Raw genomic sequence first — 15,418 nt, forward strand, 5'->3', positions numbered from 1 at the left:
GACTGGTCAAATGTTTAGTTTGGAATAGTTAAAGCACTCAGCTGTTCGGTTTGGGGCACAACACGGTTTCGAAATCGGCATCTGTTGAGACCGCAGAATCCTCTCACCTTGCTCATTTTGCTCTTGCTATCTGCGGTGAGAAATGACATGTTATTGATCTCATTGATCACCACAAAGTTCTGTTCTTCTCGTTTGAAGTTCTGCAATGACAAAATAGAAGAAGGAAGTTTATATTGCGTTGCCAGTCAGTGTTGTCAGTATTTTAAACAATCAAACCATGTGCAAAAAATGAGGAGACAATTTCCTAATACTCACGTGGGATTTTGACCAGAATATAAACACTTCTCCAACCATTCTAAAAAGTTCCTCGGCATCTGGATCTGGGCATGTCAACCATCTTGCTCTAAAACAATACATTACATATGCGTTTCTGGAGGAACTTGTCGAAGTTGCATCACGGTTTTCATGTCATTATTGTTGTCCAACCTATTGTTGTCCACGTAGCGGATTAGAAGAGGATAGAGAGCGTAGAGATCCCTGCACAGCACAGCAAACTCATCACGAATGGTTCCGTCCTCCTCGTCACCCTCAGATTTCCCTTCCATTCTTAGATGGTCCTCCTCAGCCACCACCTTGGAAGTACGTTTTTTGAGCTTCTCCATCGTCGGGATGAAGTGTGACTTTAGCATTTCAGGCTTCGCTCTGCTTACAATAGGCTGTGAGAAAACTGAAAAAAAAAATTTGGGTAGAGTTCTACAGCTTTTTTCGACCAATAAAATGACTCACCAGCCAACCTCTTCATCCAAGATGCCTCATCTATACCCAAATTGTTCACTACAATTTTCATGATGCTCCCCAGCAGCTGATTAAGGTGTTCGGATGTCACCTCAGTGCAGAGTTGACCCTCCATCTCAGGGAAATTCTCAGAGCCCCGTTCCCACCAGCGAGGCAGGTAGTTGCACAACATGGGTAATGTGATCTCAATAACATGAGGCATCTCTGTATAGCGAGCTCCCGACTCCGCCAAATCCCCAATCTCCTTCAGCAGAGCATCTAGCTCCGGAATATCCGGACAAAGTTCCTGGACCTCACTGGGAAGACCAAGGACTTAAGAAAAAAAAAGGAAAAGTTAATTTCTTGAGCAATCTTAAGATGAAGGGGTAAAAACTCACTCGCTCTTTCTCTTGGTGTCTTCGTTGTGTAGACAGAAAACGCATTGAATTCATTCAAATGTGGCTCTAAATAGGCAACTGGCATAGCAGCGGCGAGATGTGCCAAACACTCGCCAAGGGCTGGCCTCTGTCTGTAAATGAATAATAATAATAGAAAATAGAAAATAACAACATAAAAATAAGAAAAAGCAAATAGACACATAGAACACGTTACCTCTCAACATGTGGGTTCTTGACGGTTCCTAAAGAGTAGATGCTGCACATGATCCGATAGCAAGACATCTGGAGATCATCCACTGTGGCAGTCAACCGAAATAATTGTTTTACTATTGTTACTCACAACAACAATATAATTACTCACATATGACATCATCTCCAAACTGGTGCTGCGCAATATGATCAAACAGTGACGTGAGGACCGGCAGCAAGGCGATGGTGGTGTAGTTTATGTTCTGAGAAACACCTTTCACTTGCTAAGAGACAAGAGCAAAGTGAGAATGAAATGTATCATTTGTCAAACTATGCACTAATCGACAGAACATATCTAGGGAGCAGCATCCCAAGTGAAGAGCTGCAGACCTCTGCATTCTCACGCCACTTCTCCAGCAATTGTGGGGTAATAGTCAACTCTTAACTGCCCTGTTGGAGCCCATCTGAGAAGATGGCCAGGTCGCTGAAACTGTCTCCTCTCATATCAAGAGGATGTACTTTGAGCCATTCAAAAGATGAGAACGCTCCTAGCCTTTTCAGCTTCTTGTTCTTTCAGGGACTTTGAAACCAAGCTGTTTTAGGTTAGATTCTGGTATTTTAATAAGTCAAAATTATTGATATCATGGTCATAAAAATGTAGTACAATGTTTATTACCTGATTGCCTTTAGACACTTTTCCCAATTTGAGATTTTCAACCATTTTTTCAATGTCATCAGCAGCACTCTCAAAGAAGGACCTCAGCCCAGCTTTGACTATCTCAGGTCCCGACTTCATCACCGTCCTGAAACATGGAAGCAGCATGAATCGACACACTTTATATGAAGTTAAACACATTTTTATAGTTCAAGCTGAAACCTTGCGTCCAGTGATCGCGCCAGAATGTGAAGGCAGTTGACGATGGCTGGAGCATCAGTCCCTGCGGAAAATAATAATTTAAGTTGCTTCGCTGTTACAGAAACACTGAGGAGTCCCTAAAAAAGGATGGTGAAAAGGAAGCTTACCAAAGAGAGAGACTCTGTGTCTCACCAGAGCAGACATTTTACAGAAGATACTATGATAGAAAATAAATGAGAAAGAAAAGATGATGGAAGGAGGACAGAAAGAAAAACAGAACAACAGTTGAGGACCTTATATCAAAAACATCTCACCTTGCAATCATCTCTTTCTCCTTGTTGGAGGAGTGTCCACCACTGCCCAGAACCTTCGCTGGCGTTGACAAGAAGTAGAGGCAGTGGTTCTTGAAGTACTGGTTGATGAGCGGCATCAGGATCTAAAGAGGTTACCAAATTAACAATTAATCTATGCTATATAAAACAGAAGCCATGCTTAGATACCTTGGCGAAAAATTTGATTTCCTGCTCATGAGGTGACTTTTCAACCCTTCCACTGCTCACAACAGCCTCTGCAAAATAACACAAGTCAGGCCACACATGTGTTTCAGTAGTTCATGGAGAACATCGTTCAATATTTGCATCAATACCGAGGTGAGCAATGAACTCTTGAGCAATTTCCATCCACTTTAACAGCTTCTGCAGGAAGCCGTACGCAAACCGCTTCTCGATGGAGGAAATATCCGACTCCATGTCTTTCAGACCCCTGAACGTTTAAATAATAAATGTCAGCGTTCTGAAACATACCAGAAGAATATCAGAAAATCTCACCTTGTGACTGCATATCCATTCAGCTGAAGGAATTTCAGCAGCTCGTAAGCCTTTTCTCGATCCCTCGCCTTCTCCTTTGCAGTGAGTGTGTCGTAAGGTACAAGCAGAGGGTGAGTTCCACCTCCTGCACAGAGCATTTTAAAGTTCACGCAAAAACATCTAACTTAATCTTTCAACAACAATGTGACCTTTAGACTGCAACTCCATCTTCTTCTTTCGCCCCCATGTGTTGTGGTAATTTTCAGCCAGTTGTTCCGCCATTGACTGGGATTATATGTTTTATTAGCACCGATTATTTTAATAGACTCTTCAAACACCTCAACGTACCTGAAGATCCCTTGATAGAGCCATGTGAGATATATCCATGGGTTGAGGACTGTATCCATGACTTGGATCATATGTCGCCTGAAGTAGATTGACCATCAGACTTTATTTAAACACTACTGTGAGCACAGCATACCTGAGCTGTCTGGGAGATCTTCCGCGCCGCCGCCTTCTTCTTCTCAGACTCCTCCTCCTCTCTGGCTTTATCAATCGTCCACTCCCAGGCCAGCATGGCTTTGATCGACTCCTTGATAGGCCAGCGGTAGATCTCTTTGTCCTGTTCCAGGTGTTTAAAGCATGTGATCAGAGGCAGAGCGACAACACAGCCGAAGAAGAATCTTACTTTTTCTGAGAAGGTTTTGTACGGTCTGAGCATGGGATGCGTTTTGGAATTTTCATCCAGCACTTCACCGTAAGACCAGTTGTTCTGGATCTGAAAAATAATGATGCATTAGCAAAAGGCATTCAAGTGAATTTGAATTAGCTTCATCACTACCTGCAGGTGGTGTTTAAATGTAGCTGCTCAGCAAAGTTTCATGGTAGCAGTGAGCCAGCCTATCTTTGGATGTACTTAAAATGTATTATATGGACGAAATACATAGGCAATAGTGCCCCTGATCGTGAGTGCCCCTGATCGTGAGTGATGTACACGTTCTTTTTCCGACAGTTTCCTTTGCCTCTCAAGATGGAAATAAAAGCTAGGATCCACATTTACAAGCAGGACATTTTTGCGTTTAAAGTATGTGAGCTGTTGATCAAAAGGTAAATGCAAAATGAGTGTTAAGCATTTCAGCATGTGACTGATTCGTGATCATGAAGTAAGAGATACTACACCTTTTCAAAAGCCCATTTATCGTGAGTGTATTCGGCGTATCTGTTGATAAAGGGATCCAGCCTCTCAGGGATGATTGTGCTGCATTAAAAAAATCCATATCAGTACAGTATAGATATGGTGATTTTAGTATTAATGGAGTAAATCTCACTTTGTGGTCTCCACTGGTTTGGGGTCAAAGTTTCCCTCTGCATCTACTGATGCCTTTTTCTCTGTTTTGGAGGAGTAGCTGGCATCAACATAGTCCGGAGGGATGGCTCCAGCAATGGCACAGATGCACGGCATTGAGATTTTAAAAATCTCGGCATCAAATTTCTAATTAGGAAAGATGAGTTACTTAAAACTACTAAAACAGTCTACCCGTCCAGTGATACATGTTCGGAGTGGCACTACCTTGTGCGCAAGGGATTCAAAAATACCCCAGAAAAGTTTGCGTGTCAGATGTAGCTCTTCTTCTGAGGCCACACCAAAGTTGGCCCATCCGTTCGGGAGGCAGTAGTATTTCCAACAACGCTCATAGTGATTGGTTAGAAGCTGCAAGCAACACATAACAGATAAATATATTTTTAATATATATTTTAAAACAAAGAATATCATAACTATTGTGAGATAAAACTAAAGATATCATACTTTCAGTGGCATCTTGGCATACTCATTCAGAATAGGAACATCAAACACCAGGCGTCTCAGCAGGTGCTGGAGCATGGAGGGGCGGAGATGCCTGCAGCACAGGTTACTCTTAGCACATTACTGACAGTGGTAGATCATGGGTGGAAGCTCTACTGACTTGCACAAGGCCATGAGACACTCTTCAATGATGTCCCTTTGAGCCTTTGTGAAGGCTCGTCCACGAGACAGACGGTAGATGGTGTGCAGCATGGAGTCAATCATAATGGCTCGGTGGTCGCTGCCAGCAAACAGAGGGGCACACTTGGTGATGAGTGGCAGCACAGCAGAACATAAGTAGCGGTTGAGCGCCAGGGCCATCTCTGTGGTGCTGAACGCCGCCTGAAGGAGAATAAAGCAAGTGAAAACAAGTCGTTTTCAAGTTTTTTTGCCTGTCCCACACTCACCGTATCTAGGGACGCAGCAGCCCTCATGTCAGGCAGAAAACCAACCTCCAGTACATGGAGCAGGAAGTCTTGGTTGTCAATACCATACACTCTGTCCAGAAACAGCACCATCGGCGCCTTGTGATCCGGAACAAAACTGGCGGACATCTTTGGCTCTATAATGCTGTTATCTTCACACAAAATGGGACGTCACTTGAAATTCATACAATGTTTTTACACTTCACTGGAATTGAAAACAGGTGTTACCTTTGCCAAATGAGGGAATCTGCACAGGCAGGCTGATGACACCAACCAAGTCCTCGATGGGAACAAGAGACCGAAGAATTGCTCTGATTCTCAAAGCTTCTCCTTTACCAGCTTGGATCAACTGTGGCAAAGTTTATATTTCAAATGAACTGTGAAGGCTCCACTTCAACAACAGGCAAACTTACATGCATCTCAGGGGCGCAGCGCCCCAGCAGGTCGATGAGTGCAGAGTAAAAAGACATGATGGCATTTCCCAGATGAACTCTGTTCTCTTCATGCTGCTCTTCACCACCAAACCTAAGAGTGATTGTTTGCAGTCAGTCAAAATGACTGAATGACTAGTAGACTAACTGAAATCTTTTTAAAATATGTGGAATAAAACAATTTTTCGCTCTCTGGAAGCCTCATTATTAAACAGGTATAATCCTGTTGCATTAGATAGCATTTAAGATATGGTTCTTCAAAGCTCCTCCCCTTTGTAAATGGTCAGGGGATAGATTTTTGTTATATATAATATTAGAGAAAATTAAATATACATTAATGGGTGCTACAGACATATTTTTAAAATATTTTTTTTGTGAATTAATTACTGTATTTATTTAATTTGAATTTCTTTTCATCTTTTCTTTTTTGAGGTATAAAAAAGGAATGCTATATGTGCAAACATATACAATACATGACTCACAACAAAAATGCACAACAGAGCTTCACTGTTTTTAAAAGCTCTTACATTGGGAATCTTCTGTCTTTCTTCACGCTCGGACCATCCCTCGCTGGGTCTTCTGATATTTTAATGGCCTCCTCAATAGCTGAAAGCAAACCATTGCCCCCCTCTCCTCTGAGGGCTGGGCCAAAGCACTCAGGCCTGCGGATGAGGAGGCGTACCACAACATTGGCATTCTCTTCCACACTCTCTCCTGAATAAGGAAAGCAGGAGAAAATAAATAACCACTGTTTTAAAACAATAAAGGTTCTCAAAAAAGCGAATCTGACCGTTGACGAAAACAGCAAATCTGAGAAAATCTAGGTATTTCTCGCCACCGCAGGGGTTCCAGCCGATGTCAGGGTAGCCTTTGGACAGCAACATCGGGCAGCTTTGAAGTCCACACCCAGCCAAATATTTAACCACCTACAAAGACAACAACACACAGTTTGAATCAGACAGCAATGGAGGAGGTTGAGAAAATATTTTACCATCTCAAGATCTTGCTCTTGAAGAGCCAATGCGAGCTCATTGTTGTCAATACAGGATGCAGCAGCCACATCCAGGGGCGTAGAGCCTCGCATTCCTGTCACACGTAGAAGCCGTTTTTAATTCAAGTCACACATTTATTTTGCTGGACAGAACAAACAAGAGCAATCACCTAGGCCAATCCCGCTGTTCTGTAGCAGATAGCTGAGGTGATCGAACATGGATCGCTGGTTTTGTCGACTGATGCGACAGAAGTAGCAGAGGAAACGGCAACAGTTTGTCACCACGCGGGGAAATCTGATTTCCTTCAGACAAAAAACGAGTTCATACAATGAAAACATGAATAAGTAATTTGACCTTGAGACACATTTGCGGCGCTGCAAAAATCTTAAGCAAAACCCAACAATCAAGTTCCAATTTTTTTCATTAAACTAGAGCTCTTCCATAACACGCTGGAATGAACTGAATTATACCTTTGAGTCTCCACCACCCAAAACGTTGACCATGACCTCCATGACTGTTTCATGCATGCCCAGGGCTCTCATCAAGTTTGGATGCTGGTAGAAAACCTTGTTACTCATGATGTTCCTAAAATTGAGATACATTTACGTAAGATTAAAAAAAGAAAATGTAAGGCTACAAATACAGAATATTGTTTGTACCCAATACTCTGAATCATGAGTCTCTCCTCTTCTGGACCCATCTGGACAATCAGCAGAGAGCGGATTTGACCCAAACACTCCAGCAGGTCCATTGTGTCCTGGATGGAGACAGCGCTGATGGTGTAGACCTTCGGCAGGGCCCGCATGAGTTCGCCCAGACCGTCATACTGCCGGTGAAGAAGGCTGAACATCATACGAACTAGCTCTGGATTTTGGATGAAAGACTCCTGGGCCCAGTGAATCATGGTGTGGGAAATCAGCTCCTGCAGAGTGCCTGGACGATGGGATATGTAGAGAACGAAATTCTGAGATGAATGGTTGAAAAAAATCATATGAAGAAATGACACTGAACTTACTTGGCTTAGTGTCTTCCTGTGGCTCTGGTTCCACTTCTACCTTCTTCTGGCGGAACTTCTTCACCCTTTCCAGCAAGCGGAACAGCCGACCGCGAAGAGAGTTGTCGACCGCCTCCTCCTGCTCTTCTTCTTCAATGTGCACACCTGCTCACAATTATAAATAAAACAAGATTTTAAAAATGCCTGTAAAACAGGCAGCAAAAATGATGTCATTAAAGAAAATCGACAGAGATAAGACAAACTCTGACCACAGTGGGAAAGAAGAACGGTGTGAAAATTCAGCAAAGAATCCCGGACATCATCAGGAATAGGACATTCCTCATCCTCAGCACAGTTCTTAAAATTCATCAGCATGTTGACCTTTGAAATACCATGCAAAGAGAAACAAGTTTGGCTCTCTGTTCACACATTATCATGAACAAAATACCATAAAAACTCTCCTACCTGCTCTTGAGGTGGTGACCGAAACTCGCGGGTCTTGCGGGCCGTTTCAGCAGCGCTCATGGTGAAAGCCAGCATCAGCTCATTGTAGCGCTGCCTCTGGTTTGACTGTATCTGGCTGACAAACTTGTCTGAAAAGGCGGTGATGGCCTCTACTCTGTGTCGTAGCTCACAGTCGCAGAAATATTGTAGCAGAGTACACATCTGGAAAAAAAGGCAAAGCTCACCCATCTAACCTTTTAGGTTGGAGGAGGCATATTTACCTGAAGTTTAACAGACTCTGGTAGCTTCATCTGGAAAAGTCCTTGTTCAAAATGTTCTTTCTCTCCAACAGTTTCTCCATGTTTTGCTTCTTTCTCTGTTTCCTCTGCACCTTTCTCACCATTGACCGGTCCTGTGTCATCAGGCACTTCATCTTGATGCAAAATCGATTTTGCCTCTTCCACTTCTTCTTCCACTTCTTCTTCTTCGCCGAGGCCATCATCCTCATATTCTTCTTCATCTTCTTCATACAGGGATTCTTGGTCTGCATCCATTGTTGGTTGTGTTTTCAGCTGCTGTTCCTTCTCATCCTCAGCACTAACAGCCTCCTCGACAGGGTCCTCGACCTTCTTGCCACAGAAGACAGTGGGTTCGATCATCTCCAGGATGTGTGTGACGTCTTCGTCGTCAAACACACCCATGATGAGGAGGGTGCTGATGAGTTTCAGGATAGGAACGAAATGAAACTCAACACTTCCTCCAACAGGATCTCTCATGGCTTGACCGCCATCTTGAACAGCCTCGATCAACATGTTCAGAGCTTTTGTCTTAAGCACCTGGAAATAAAAACATATCATCAGGGATGTTCACAAAAAGCTGGATATTTTCTGTCTCACCAACAATGGGATGAATGGGCTCAGAGTGTAAATATCAGGATCAGTTCCAACAAACCCAACAGATGAGAAGTGTAGTTTGGGGCGAAGACATGTTGTCAAGCCGACGCCGGGTAAAGCGTGTGACTTGTCAGAGTACAACGTGATGCTCCGCGTGTCGTCTGTCATCGGAACGATGAACTCTTTGTTGGTGCCAAGTCGATTTCTCTTAGCAGACTCGAGGTGCATGCTGATCAGCAGGTCATAGAAGCCACTTCTCATTGGCCCAGGAAGGTAGGTGTTCTCAATGGCGTAGAACAGTTGAGACTCATCCACATGGCTGCAAAGCGCGTGAGCCACCCGGTTGTTTCCCAGAGCGCAGACGGAGCCGTACAGCTTCAAAGTGTGGTAATGGAACTTCAACAAATCCATTCGTTCAGACAACTCCAGAATGTCAATACACCTAAAAAAGAGGGTCAATACACAGAGGGGAGAAGCATGAAAAATACGGAAGTAATTTCTGAACCCACACTATGACCTGGTGACGTGGGACATACCTGTTCTCCTCTGGGATGTGGAGCGCCATCATGGTGAGCGGCTCCTGACACTGCACCACCCAACCCAGTCGCTCACTGACACGCCCCGTCTCTGGAGCCAGGAAGTGGTTGGGCATCCGACTCCAGATGACAGGCGTTAACATCTGGATATCTAATCTTGGAGGGCACTGAGGGACCGGGTTTTTACGTTCGCTCCGAAACATAGCGGCTGAGATTGGCATGATGTTCTGAAATGACAGAAGGCAGATTTAATATACGACAGAAAACATGAAGAATGAATAGTTTATCACCGACCTTGAGTTTTCCAAGCTCGAATTGGAACATGTTCTGGCTTGAAGGGAGAGCAAACACAGCTGGGAACAATTTTGTATTGGGTTCCACCTAAAAGAAGAAGAAAAAGAAGTGTGGAAAAAAAATCTCTCATCTTATTTTAATAGTCAAAATAAAATCACCAGTCAAGGTGAATTAAATTAGGTTTGAATAAGAGTTCTTCAAAATGTTAAGTTACTTTCTTTGGCGACTTCAAACTTTACACTGTCCCCTCTATTCCACACTTACTCTTGAGAATACTACTCTGAGCTTCGTCACATACACTGTATATCTTATTAAACAAATTACATTTTGCTGGTTGTGGATTTGTAATATTGACTCACCTGGTAAAATGTGTTGATCTCTTTTCCATTAGCAGTGAATGTCATCAGTCCTGTGTCCAAGTCGATGAGACAGCCGATCACAAAATCCTCTTGACTCACTCGAGTCTGCTGGGAGCTGCTGAACTCGCCTCCACACACCATATAGCAGTTACTACGCTTGATGCTGCGGTGGCAACAAAGCGGTGCTTAGAGGACACTCTTCATTTACTGCTCCGACACATCTGTACCTGTCATGAATGTTTCCCTTGTCATCGCCCACAGTGACTGTCACATTTCGCACTTTGCCAAGATCAAAATGAGGGTCATACTGGTGATAGTCGGGCGTGATCCAGCCCACCCAAATCCCACTCGGTTCCTGGCCAGCAAACACTCGCACAGAGTAGTAGTACTGGAAATGGATATAAGTCACAGAGAATCTTGAAGAAACACATGGGCAGTGGATGATAATGTATGATAATGGATGATGGCATGAATCCACCCAAAATAAAAGCTTATTTTTTGACATACCGTTGTGGTGTTGAGGATGATGTCCACATCGTCTCTGTCATCAGGCACCACATCCTCAACTAAGCGAGGCATAGTGGGAACTACAGGGGGTGGAGTTATCAGTGCAGCTTTTTTGGCTTTGAAGAGAAACCTAAAAACAGACCATTATTTCATAATCATGTCCCAAAAACGCATCTGACGCTGATAGATACAAAGTTATACCCTTTTTTCTTGCTTTTCTCTGTAGAGGCATCTTTCTCATTTTCCCCGTTCTTGTTCAGCGGCACCTCCTTCGGCACGGACGGCTCCTTCTTCTCCTCCTCTTGCTCTTTGCGGGTGGCTGATTTTTTTAGAATTTCAAAGTCAGAGTCTGGATCCACCTCGACTACCTCATCCTCAGGAATCGTCAGGGTCCGGGTCAAGAGAGTGGTCCCAGCTGGAACTTTGAAAGTCTCGTGAAACTCAACCGGCATGCTCAGTCTGAAGAACAGTAGATCTGTGTTGGCATTCTGGGATCCGAAGGTTTTGTGGTTCACTTTGAGGCAAGGGGCCGTTTCGACTGTCCCGTCAACACGAGATATCTGGCGTGTAATGAAGAAAGGTCAGTCTATTCAATTTGCTTTGTTTAAAATAGTAACACAAACCTCGATGTGAGGGTGGTCAGTGGGTGCATTGATGAATTGTGGAAGACTCTTGCTGAACCACATTGTAATATCTCGCTTCATGTTGATAGCAAATGGTTCAAATCCCTCTTGCAGGCCACAGATGGTGAAATAGCGAAGGCTGCTGACGTTCTGACCCAAGTTAATCCTGCCCACTTGAGACAATCCCAGACTGCAGACTGGAATGAAGCCTGTGAACAACGTGAAATGTTCATTCAAAATCTGGAGCTATGTGTTACCCTGTGCACTTACCCTCGCCGATTTCAATATCCTTAAAGGCCATCTCAGAACCTGAGTCGCTGATTAACATTTCTCCATTCAGTGTAAACATGATGTTCATCTCAGTGAGGTCGATCATGCAGCCAACCACATCACCAGACTGCCACTGACGACCAAATGACTCGTTGCCCACATGCCAACGCTGGGCCTGAAAGGAAAGCGATTACAGATTAACTCTCAAAATATTCATGTCAGTCTTTAATCTTGAATCCCCAAAAAGCAAACACAGAGATTTCAACTCAAAGTTGAACACACCTTAAACCCGTTGAAGACATAGGCCAACTCATCCGCTCCAAGTTCAGTGTCTGCCCGAACGCTAGGCCTAGCCCATCCCACCCTCATCTCCCCAACTGTCACCGCCTCGAACTCAAAGTACCACTTCCCCTGGGTAACACCATACGACTTTTCAGCTCTGAACACTCTGATCTTATCTCCACGGGAACTTCCTGAACCATGCCCACCTGCAAGAGTTGAAAAATATAAAGTTAGACACATCAGTGTATTCCAGTGGGAAGAGGAATAATGTGAGCTAACATACTGCTCTCCTGGTCGGGGGGCTCAATGTTGTAACCGTAGCCAAGGAGAGTGCGTACAGCAGCGCAGACTGTGTCTCTGTTTGTCTTTTTGGTCTTTTCATCCAGTAAGTTGTAAGGGACCAGTCGAGGGTTGCGCTTGTTCACAATATCCTGCCGAGAAAAAGATAAAATATGTTTAATTATAACCCATTTAAGGAAAAAAGGGGAAAGAACTGAGTCAGTAAAATTACCTGCACAATACTGTAGGTCCACCCCTGGCGGACCCGGTCTCTTGCCCACACATTGTGTCCGTTTTCTGCAAGTCTCTCAACCAGAGTGTTTTGATTTGGGGTGAGTTTAACATGGTTGAGGTCCAGTGGGGCAGGTTTGTAACCATTAGTCTGCATGAATCTAGTAACAAATGTAATATGAGCAGGTTAGTGTGTACGTCGATGTGCAAGGGGATTTGTTCAAGTAGCTGACACACACGTTTTCGGAAGCTTGATCCGCTTCAAATTCTCCTCTGCTTTTTCATCCCCCATTCCAACATGGCATCCAAGTGCAAGCAGGGTCCTTCAAACAATAATATGGCATCAGAGAAAACTGAAACAATCAAACAAGAATTCAGTTAAGGAAGTGTCTTACTTAAGAGTCTCGCCTGACATTGCTAAGTTGTAGTTCTTCTCAGGTTCAGGCAAACCCTGAAAATCTACCAGGCAGGGGTGCAGCTTCTTGTTGTCATCACGAAACTGTTTAATGAAGGAAAGTCATTTTTTAGCATACTCTAAAATACAACCAATCAACAGCCACATCTAAAAAAACTCACGGCGCCAAAGGTCCACCCTTGTTCAATGCGAGTCACAGCCCACAGCTCATGACTGTTCTCTGCCAGCTTCTCCCGAATGCGCTCCAAGTGAGGAGGAAGTACGATCTGAGAGAGGATTCATTGAGTTGAGCAGTAACAAGGACAAAAATGGATGAAGAAAAAAGGTCGATATACTTGTATGGTGTCCACTGGGCACGGAGTGAAGGACGTATGTGAGAGAGACTGTGTTGGACCTAACAAGTTGCGAACACCATCAAAGTCATGTTTGTACTCCTTGATCGGTTCAATCCTCAAACGATCTCGGGGTAGCACAGCTTCATAGCACGGCGCGTAGCCAGGGGGAGGCAGGAACTTAAAGTCCCCATGCCTTCCTCCAAGAAGGAATCGGAGCCTGAAAATGAAAACATGTCAGAACTCTTGTCCTGAAGTGACCTCAATGTTGAACTTACTTGATGCCAGCTGAGAAGCTGACCACTGGGAAAAACAAGCCGTCGAGGTTGAAGTTCTCAAACATGCCCTGGACTGGATGCCCATTGATTCTGAAGGAAATACTGGGCACGTTCAGATCCAAGCAGCAGCTTACCACATCTTCAGCTGCCAAGACATGCTGATTGGGCGTGGCCACATGGCGAGGTACACGACCTGCCAATAAGCATATAGGTCAAACACTTAAACCAGCTTTACATGTCAAAAAAACATACCTGACCATAGGTGGAGCCCATCAAACCCGTAGGAGTAGAGGTCATCTCCGACACCGTTACCACCCCAACCCTCTCCTCCACCTGGATATGGGCTGTAGCCTTCAGTCAGGGCCCAACCCACTCGCAAGTGATATGGCTGAGCTGAGAGAAATGGCTCCACATGGTCCACCATCACCTCAAAATACCACTTCTTATACTGAGTAGAGCCTTCACAGGTCCCAAGGAAAATGTTGGGTCTCATGCTGAAGGGAAAACAGATCCACTGATTCTGTTGAATACTTGATACTGGTAGACAGCAGTCTTTTATCTTTTTCTCATCGCCTTCTTAAAGCATTTACTTTAACACACACACACAGATAAAAAAATGTACTGCAGTTATGAGCTCACCTGGTAACATAGTTTATTATGTTTGTTTGAAGCAGGAGGTCTCGGCCTGGCAGGAGGTTTTCAGTGATCAGATTCTGATTGGACCTCACAGCGACTCCGTTACACACACACAGAGAACAGAGCACGTCCAACACCTGATGAAGAAGAAAGAAAAACTCACTTATAGTTTCTATTTAATCATAGCTCAATTCACTTATTATTTTTGTTCAGTATCTCATTTCTCATAAATTCAATTGTTCAGTTCATTGCCATTCTTTTGCTTGAATGAGGATTCATTGCAGTTAATAAACATGTAACTGGATCTTAAGTGTACGACTCACCTTATGATTGCGGCCATGCTTGTCAAGAAGCGATATAATTGACTTGATGTGATTTTCCTTGATGATATTCAGCACCTCTGGACTCTCAATCAGAACACAGTAGAGCACCTCCAAGATTCCTGTTAGGATGGTGATGGTCAGTAATAACACAATAACTACTGAATATATTTGAAAAAATGAATTCCACATACCAGAGGATGCCTCCAAACGGTCCAACTTACTGACCAGCCAGTCCAGGTTGTCACAAAACAAGGCACAGTTGGCTCGATTTCCTCTGATCAACGATGCTTTAAGACCGAAAGGAGCACCAGTCATTATGTATCCAGGGTGAAATAGTGAGCTTGAATACAGCGATTTTCATACCCAGCAACTCGTATAATAAATTTACTATTTCCTTCCACGACTCAGCTGCTTCTTCTCCGGCATACTCAGAGAAGTGAGCAGCGGTGTTGTAGACATTCAGCCTATCAACACAGTCCAAGACCAATGTGATCATCCCCTGGAGAGAAATAAGTTATAGTAAGTAAAACAAACTTCAATAACCATTTTGAACTGGGAGCAGACCTCTTCTTGAAAGAGGTTTTGCCTGTTCTTCAGAGAGCGGAGCTTGAATTGTTTGTCCTCATGCTCAAGTTCCTCTTCAGGTGGTCTGAAGTAGAAAATGAGATCCTGCAGAGAGAGCACGACTGTGTCCATGGGCAAGGACGGAGGATTGGCTGATTTGTTTTTCCCACTCAAGGCATCTAGACCTCTGGATAACCAGAAAACCAGTTAATAAACAAACATTTGAACCGGAAATGTGTGACTTCTGAGAGAAAACTTCTACTTGATGAATTGATTGAAGAGGCCTGTGGTGCTGTAGATCATTCGGGCAGCTTGGGATTCCTCAGTTTGTGAACGTGCAACAGTCAATGCATCATCCATGTGACCTTCTTTGTGAAGAATGGCCTAAAAAAGATAAGAAAAAATTTTTTTTTTTTGTTCTGATATCAAGGCGTGTTGTTCAAC

At 43.8% G+C, this 15,418-nt stretch overlaps 1 protein-coding gene across 7 annotated transcripts in view; it reads right to left on the reverse strand.

Moving 5' to 3' along the window:
• LOC128747968 (ryanodine receptor 1-like) overlaps nucleotides 1-15,418 on the reverse strand; it is a 41,373-nt gene that overhangs the window by 19,951 nt on the left and 6,004 nt on the right. For all 7 annotated transcript variants that reach the window (XM_053846271.1, XM_053846270.1, XM_053846269.1 and 4 more), the window contains 60 exons: nucleotides 15,237-15,358; nucleotides 14,975-15,161; nucleotides 14,774-14,909; nucleotides 14,602-14,697; nucleotides 14,411-14,529; nucleotides 14,091-14,224; nucleotides 13,704-13,945; nucleotides 13,452-13,644; nucleotides 13,177-13,393; nucleotides 13,003-13,107; nucleotides 12,822-12,925; nucleotides 12,666-12,749; nucleotides 12,428-12,587; nucleotides 12,200-12,347; nucleotides 11,917-12,122; nucleotides 11,635-11,809; nucleotides 11,365-11,573; nucleotides 10,943-11,301; nucleotides 10,742-10,871; nucleotides 10,462-10,622; nucleotides 10,235-10,397; nucleotides 9,876-9,962; nucleotides 9,582-9,808; nucleotides 9,049-9,487; nucleotides 8,434-8,988; nucleotides 8,174-8,374; nucleotides 7,978-8,089; nucleotides 7,730-7,873; nucleotides 7,374-7,647; nucleotides 7,185-7,299; nucleotides 6,884-7,016; nucleotides 6,714-6,808; nucleotides 6,513-6,648; nucleotides 6,250-6,436; nucleotides 5,705-5,816; nucleotides 5,520-5,640; nucleotides 5,274-5,443; nucleotides 4,988-5,208; nucleotides 4,831-4,921; nucleotides 4,594-4,734; nucleotides 4,352-4,515; nucleotides 4,203-4,281; nucleotides 3,712-3,801; nucleotides 3,505-3,645; nucleotides 3,372-3,449; nucleotides 3,233-3,308; nucleotides 3,045-3,168; nucleotides 2,864-2,979; nucleotides 2,718-2,785; nucleotides 2,532-2,653; nucleotides 2,385-2,434; nucleotides 2,239-2,299; nucleotides 2,038-2,164; nucleotides 1,534-1,645; nucleotides 1,387-1,468; nucleotides 1,173-1,303; nucleotides 787-1,107; nucleotides 487-727; nucleotides 316-403; nucleotides 108-200 (listed from right to left, as the gene is read on the reverse strand). In XM_053846271.1, the coding sequence (XP_053702246.1) occupies nucleotides 108-200; nucleotides 316-403; nucleotides 487-727; nucleotides 787-1,107; nucleotides 1,173-1,303; nucleotides 1,387-1,468; nucleotides 1,534-1,645; nucleotides 2,038-2,164; nucleotides 2,239-2,299; nucleotides 2,385-2,434; nucleotides 2,532-2,653; nucleotides 2,718-2,785; nucleotides 2,864-2,979; nucleotides 3,045-3,168; nucleotides 3,233-3,308; nucleotides 3,372-3,449; nucleotides 3,505-3,645; nucleotides 3,712-3,801; nucleotides 4,203-4,281; nucleotides 4,352-4,515; nucleotides 4,594-4,734; nucleotides 4,831-4,921; nucleotides 4,988-5,208; nucleotides 5,274-5,443; nucleotides 5,520-5,640; nucleotides 5,705-5,816; nucleotides 6,250-6,436; nucleotides 6,513-6,648; nucleotides 6,714-6,808; nucleotides 6,884-7,016; nucleotides 7,185-7,299; nucleotides 7,374-7,647; nucleotides 7,730-7,873; nucleotides 7,978-8,089; nucleotides 8,174-8,374; nucleotides 8,434-8,988; nucleotides 9,049-9,487; nucleotides 9,582-9,808; nucleotides 9,876-9,962; nucleotides 10,235-10,397; nucleotides 10,462-10,622; nucleotides 10,742-10,871; nucleotides 10,943-11,301; nucleotides 11,365-11,573; nucleotides 11,635-11,809; nucleotides 11,917-12,122; nucleotides 12,200-12,347; nucleotides 12,428-12,587; nucleotides 12,666-12,749; nucleotides 12,822-12,925; nucleotides 13,003-13,107; nucleotides 13,177-13,393; nucleotides 13,452-13,644; nucleotides 13,704-13,945; nucleotides 14,091-14,224; nucleotides 14,411-14,529; nucleotides 14,602-14,697; nucleotides 14,774-14,909; nucleotides 14,975-15,161; nucleotides 15,237-15,358 (9,375 nt within the window). The remainder of the gene's footprint in view (nucleotides 1-107; nucleotides 201-315; nucleotides 404-486; nucleotides 728-786; nucleotides 1,108-1,172; nucleotides 1,304-1,386; nucleotides 1,469-1,533; nucleotides 1,646-2,037; nucleotides 2,165-2,238; nucleotides 2,300-2,384; nucleotides 2,435-2,531; nucleotides 2,654-2,717; nucleotides 2,786-2,863; nucleotides 2,980-3,044; nucleotides 3,169-3,232; nucleotides 3,309-3,371; nucleotides 3,450-3,504; nucleotides 3,646-3,711; nucleotides 3,802-4,202; nucleotides 4,282-4,351; nucleotides 4,516-4,593; nucleotides 4,735-4,830; nucleotides 4,922-4,987; nucleotides 5,209-5,273; nucleotides 5,444-5,519; nucleotides 5,641-5,704; nucleotides 5,817-6,249; nucleotides 6,437-6,512; nucleotides 6,649-6,713; nucleotides 6,809-6,883; nucleotides 7,017-7,184; nucleotides 7,300-7,373; nucleotides 7,648-7,729; nucleotides 7,874-7,977; nucleotides 8,090-8,173; nucleotides 8,375-8,433; nucleotides 8,989-9,048; nucleotides 9,488-9,581; nucleotides 9,809-9,875; nucleotides 9,963-10,234; nucleotides 10,398-10,461; nucleotides 10,623-10,741; nucleotides 10,872-10,942; nucleotides 11,302-11,364; nucleotides 11,574-11,634; nucleotides 11,810-11,916; nucleotides 12,123-12,199; nucleotides 12,348-12,427; nucleotides 12,588-12,665; nucleotides 12,750-12,821; nucleotides 12,926-13,002; nucleotides 13,108-13,176; nucleotides 13,394-13,451; nucleotides 13,645-13,703; nucleotides 13,946-14,090; nucleotides 14,225-14,410; nucleotides 14,530-14,601; nucleotides 14,698-14,773; nucleotides 14,910-14,974; nucleotides 15,162-15,236; nucleotides 15,359-15,418) is intronic.

This window comes from Synchiropus splendidus, chromosome 17 (genome assembly GCF_027744825.2).
Source record: "Synchiropus splendidus isolate RoL2022-P1 chromosome 17, RoL_Sspl_1.0, whole genome shotgun sequence".
In the NCBI taxonomy this organism is placed as follows: Eukaryota; Metazoa; Chordata; class Actinopteri; order Syngnathiformes; family Callionymidae; genus Synchiropus; species Synchiropus splendidus.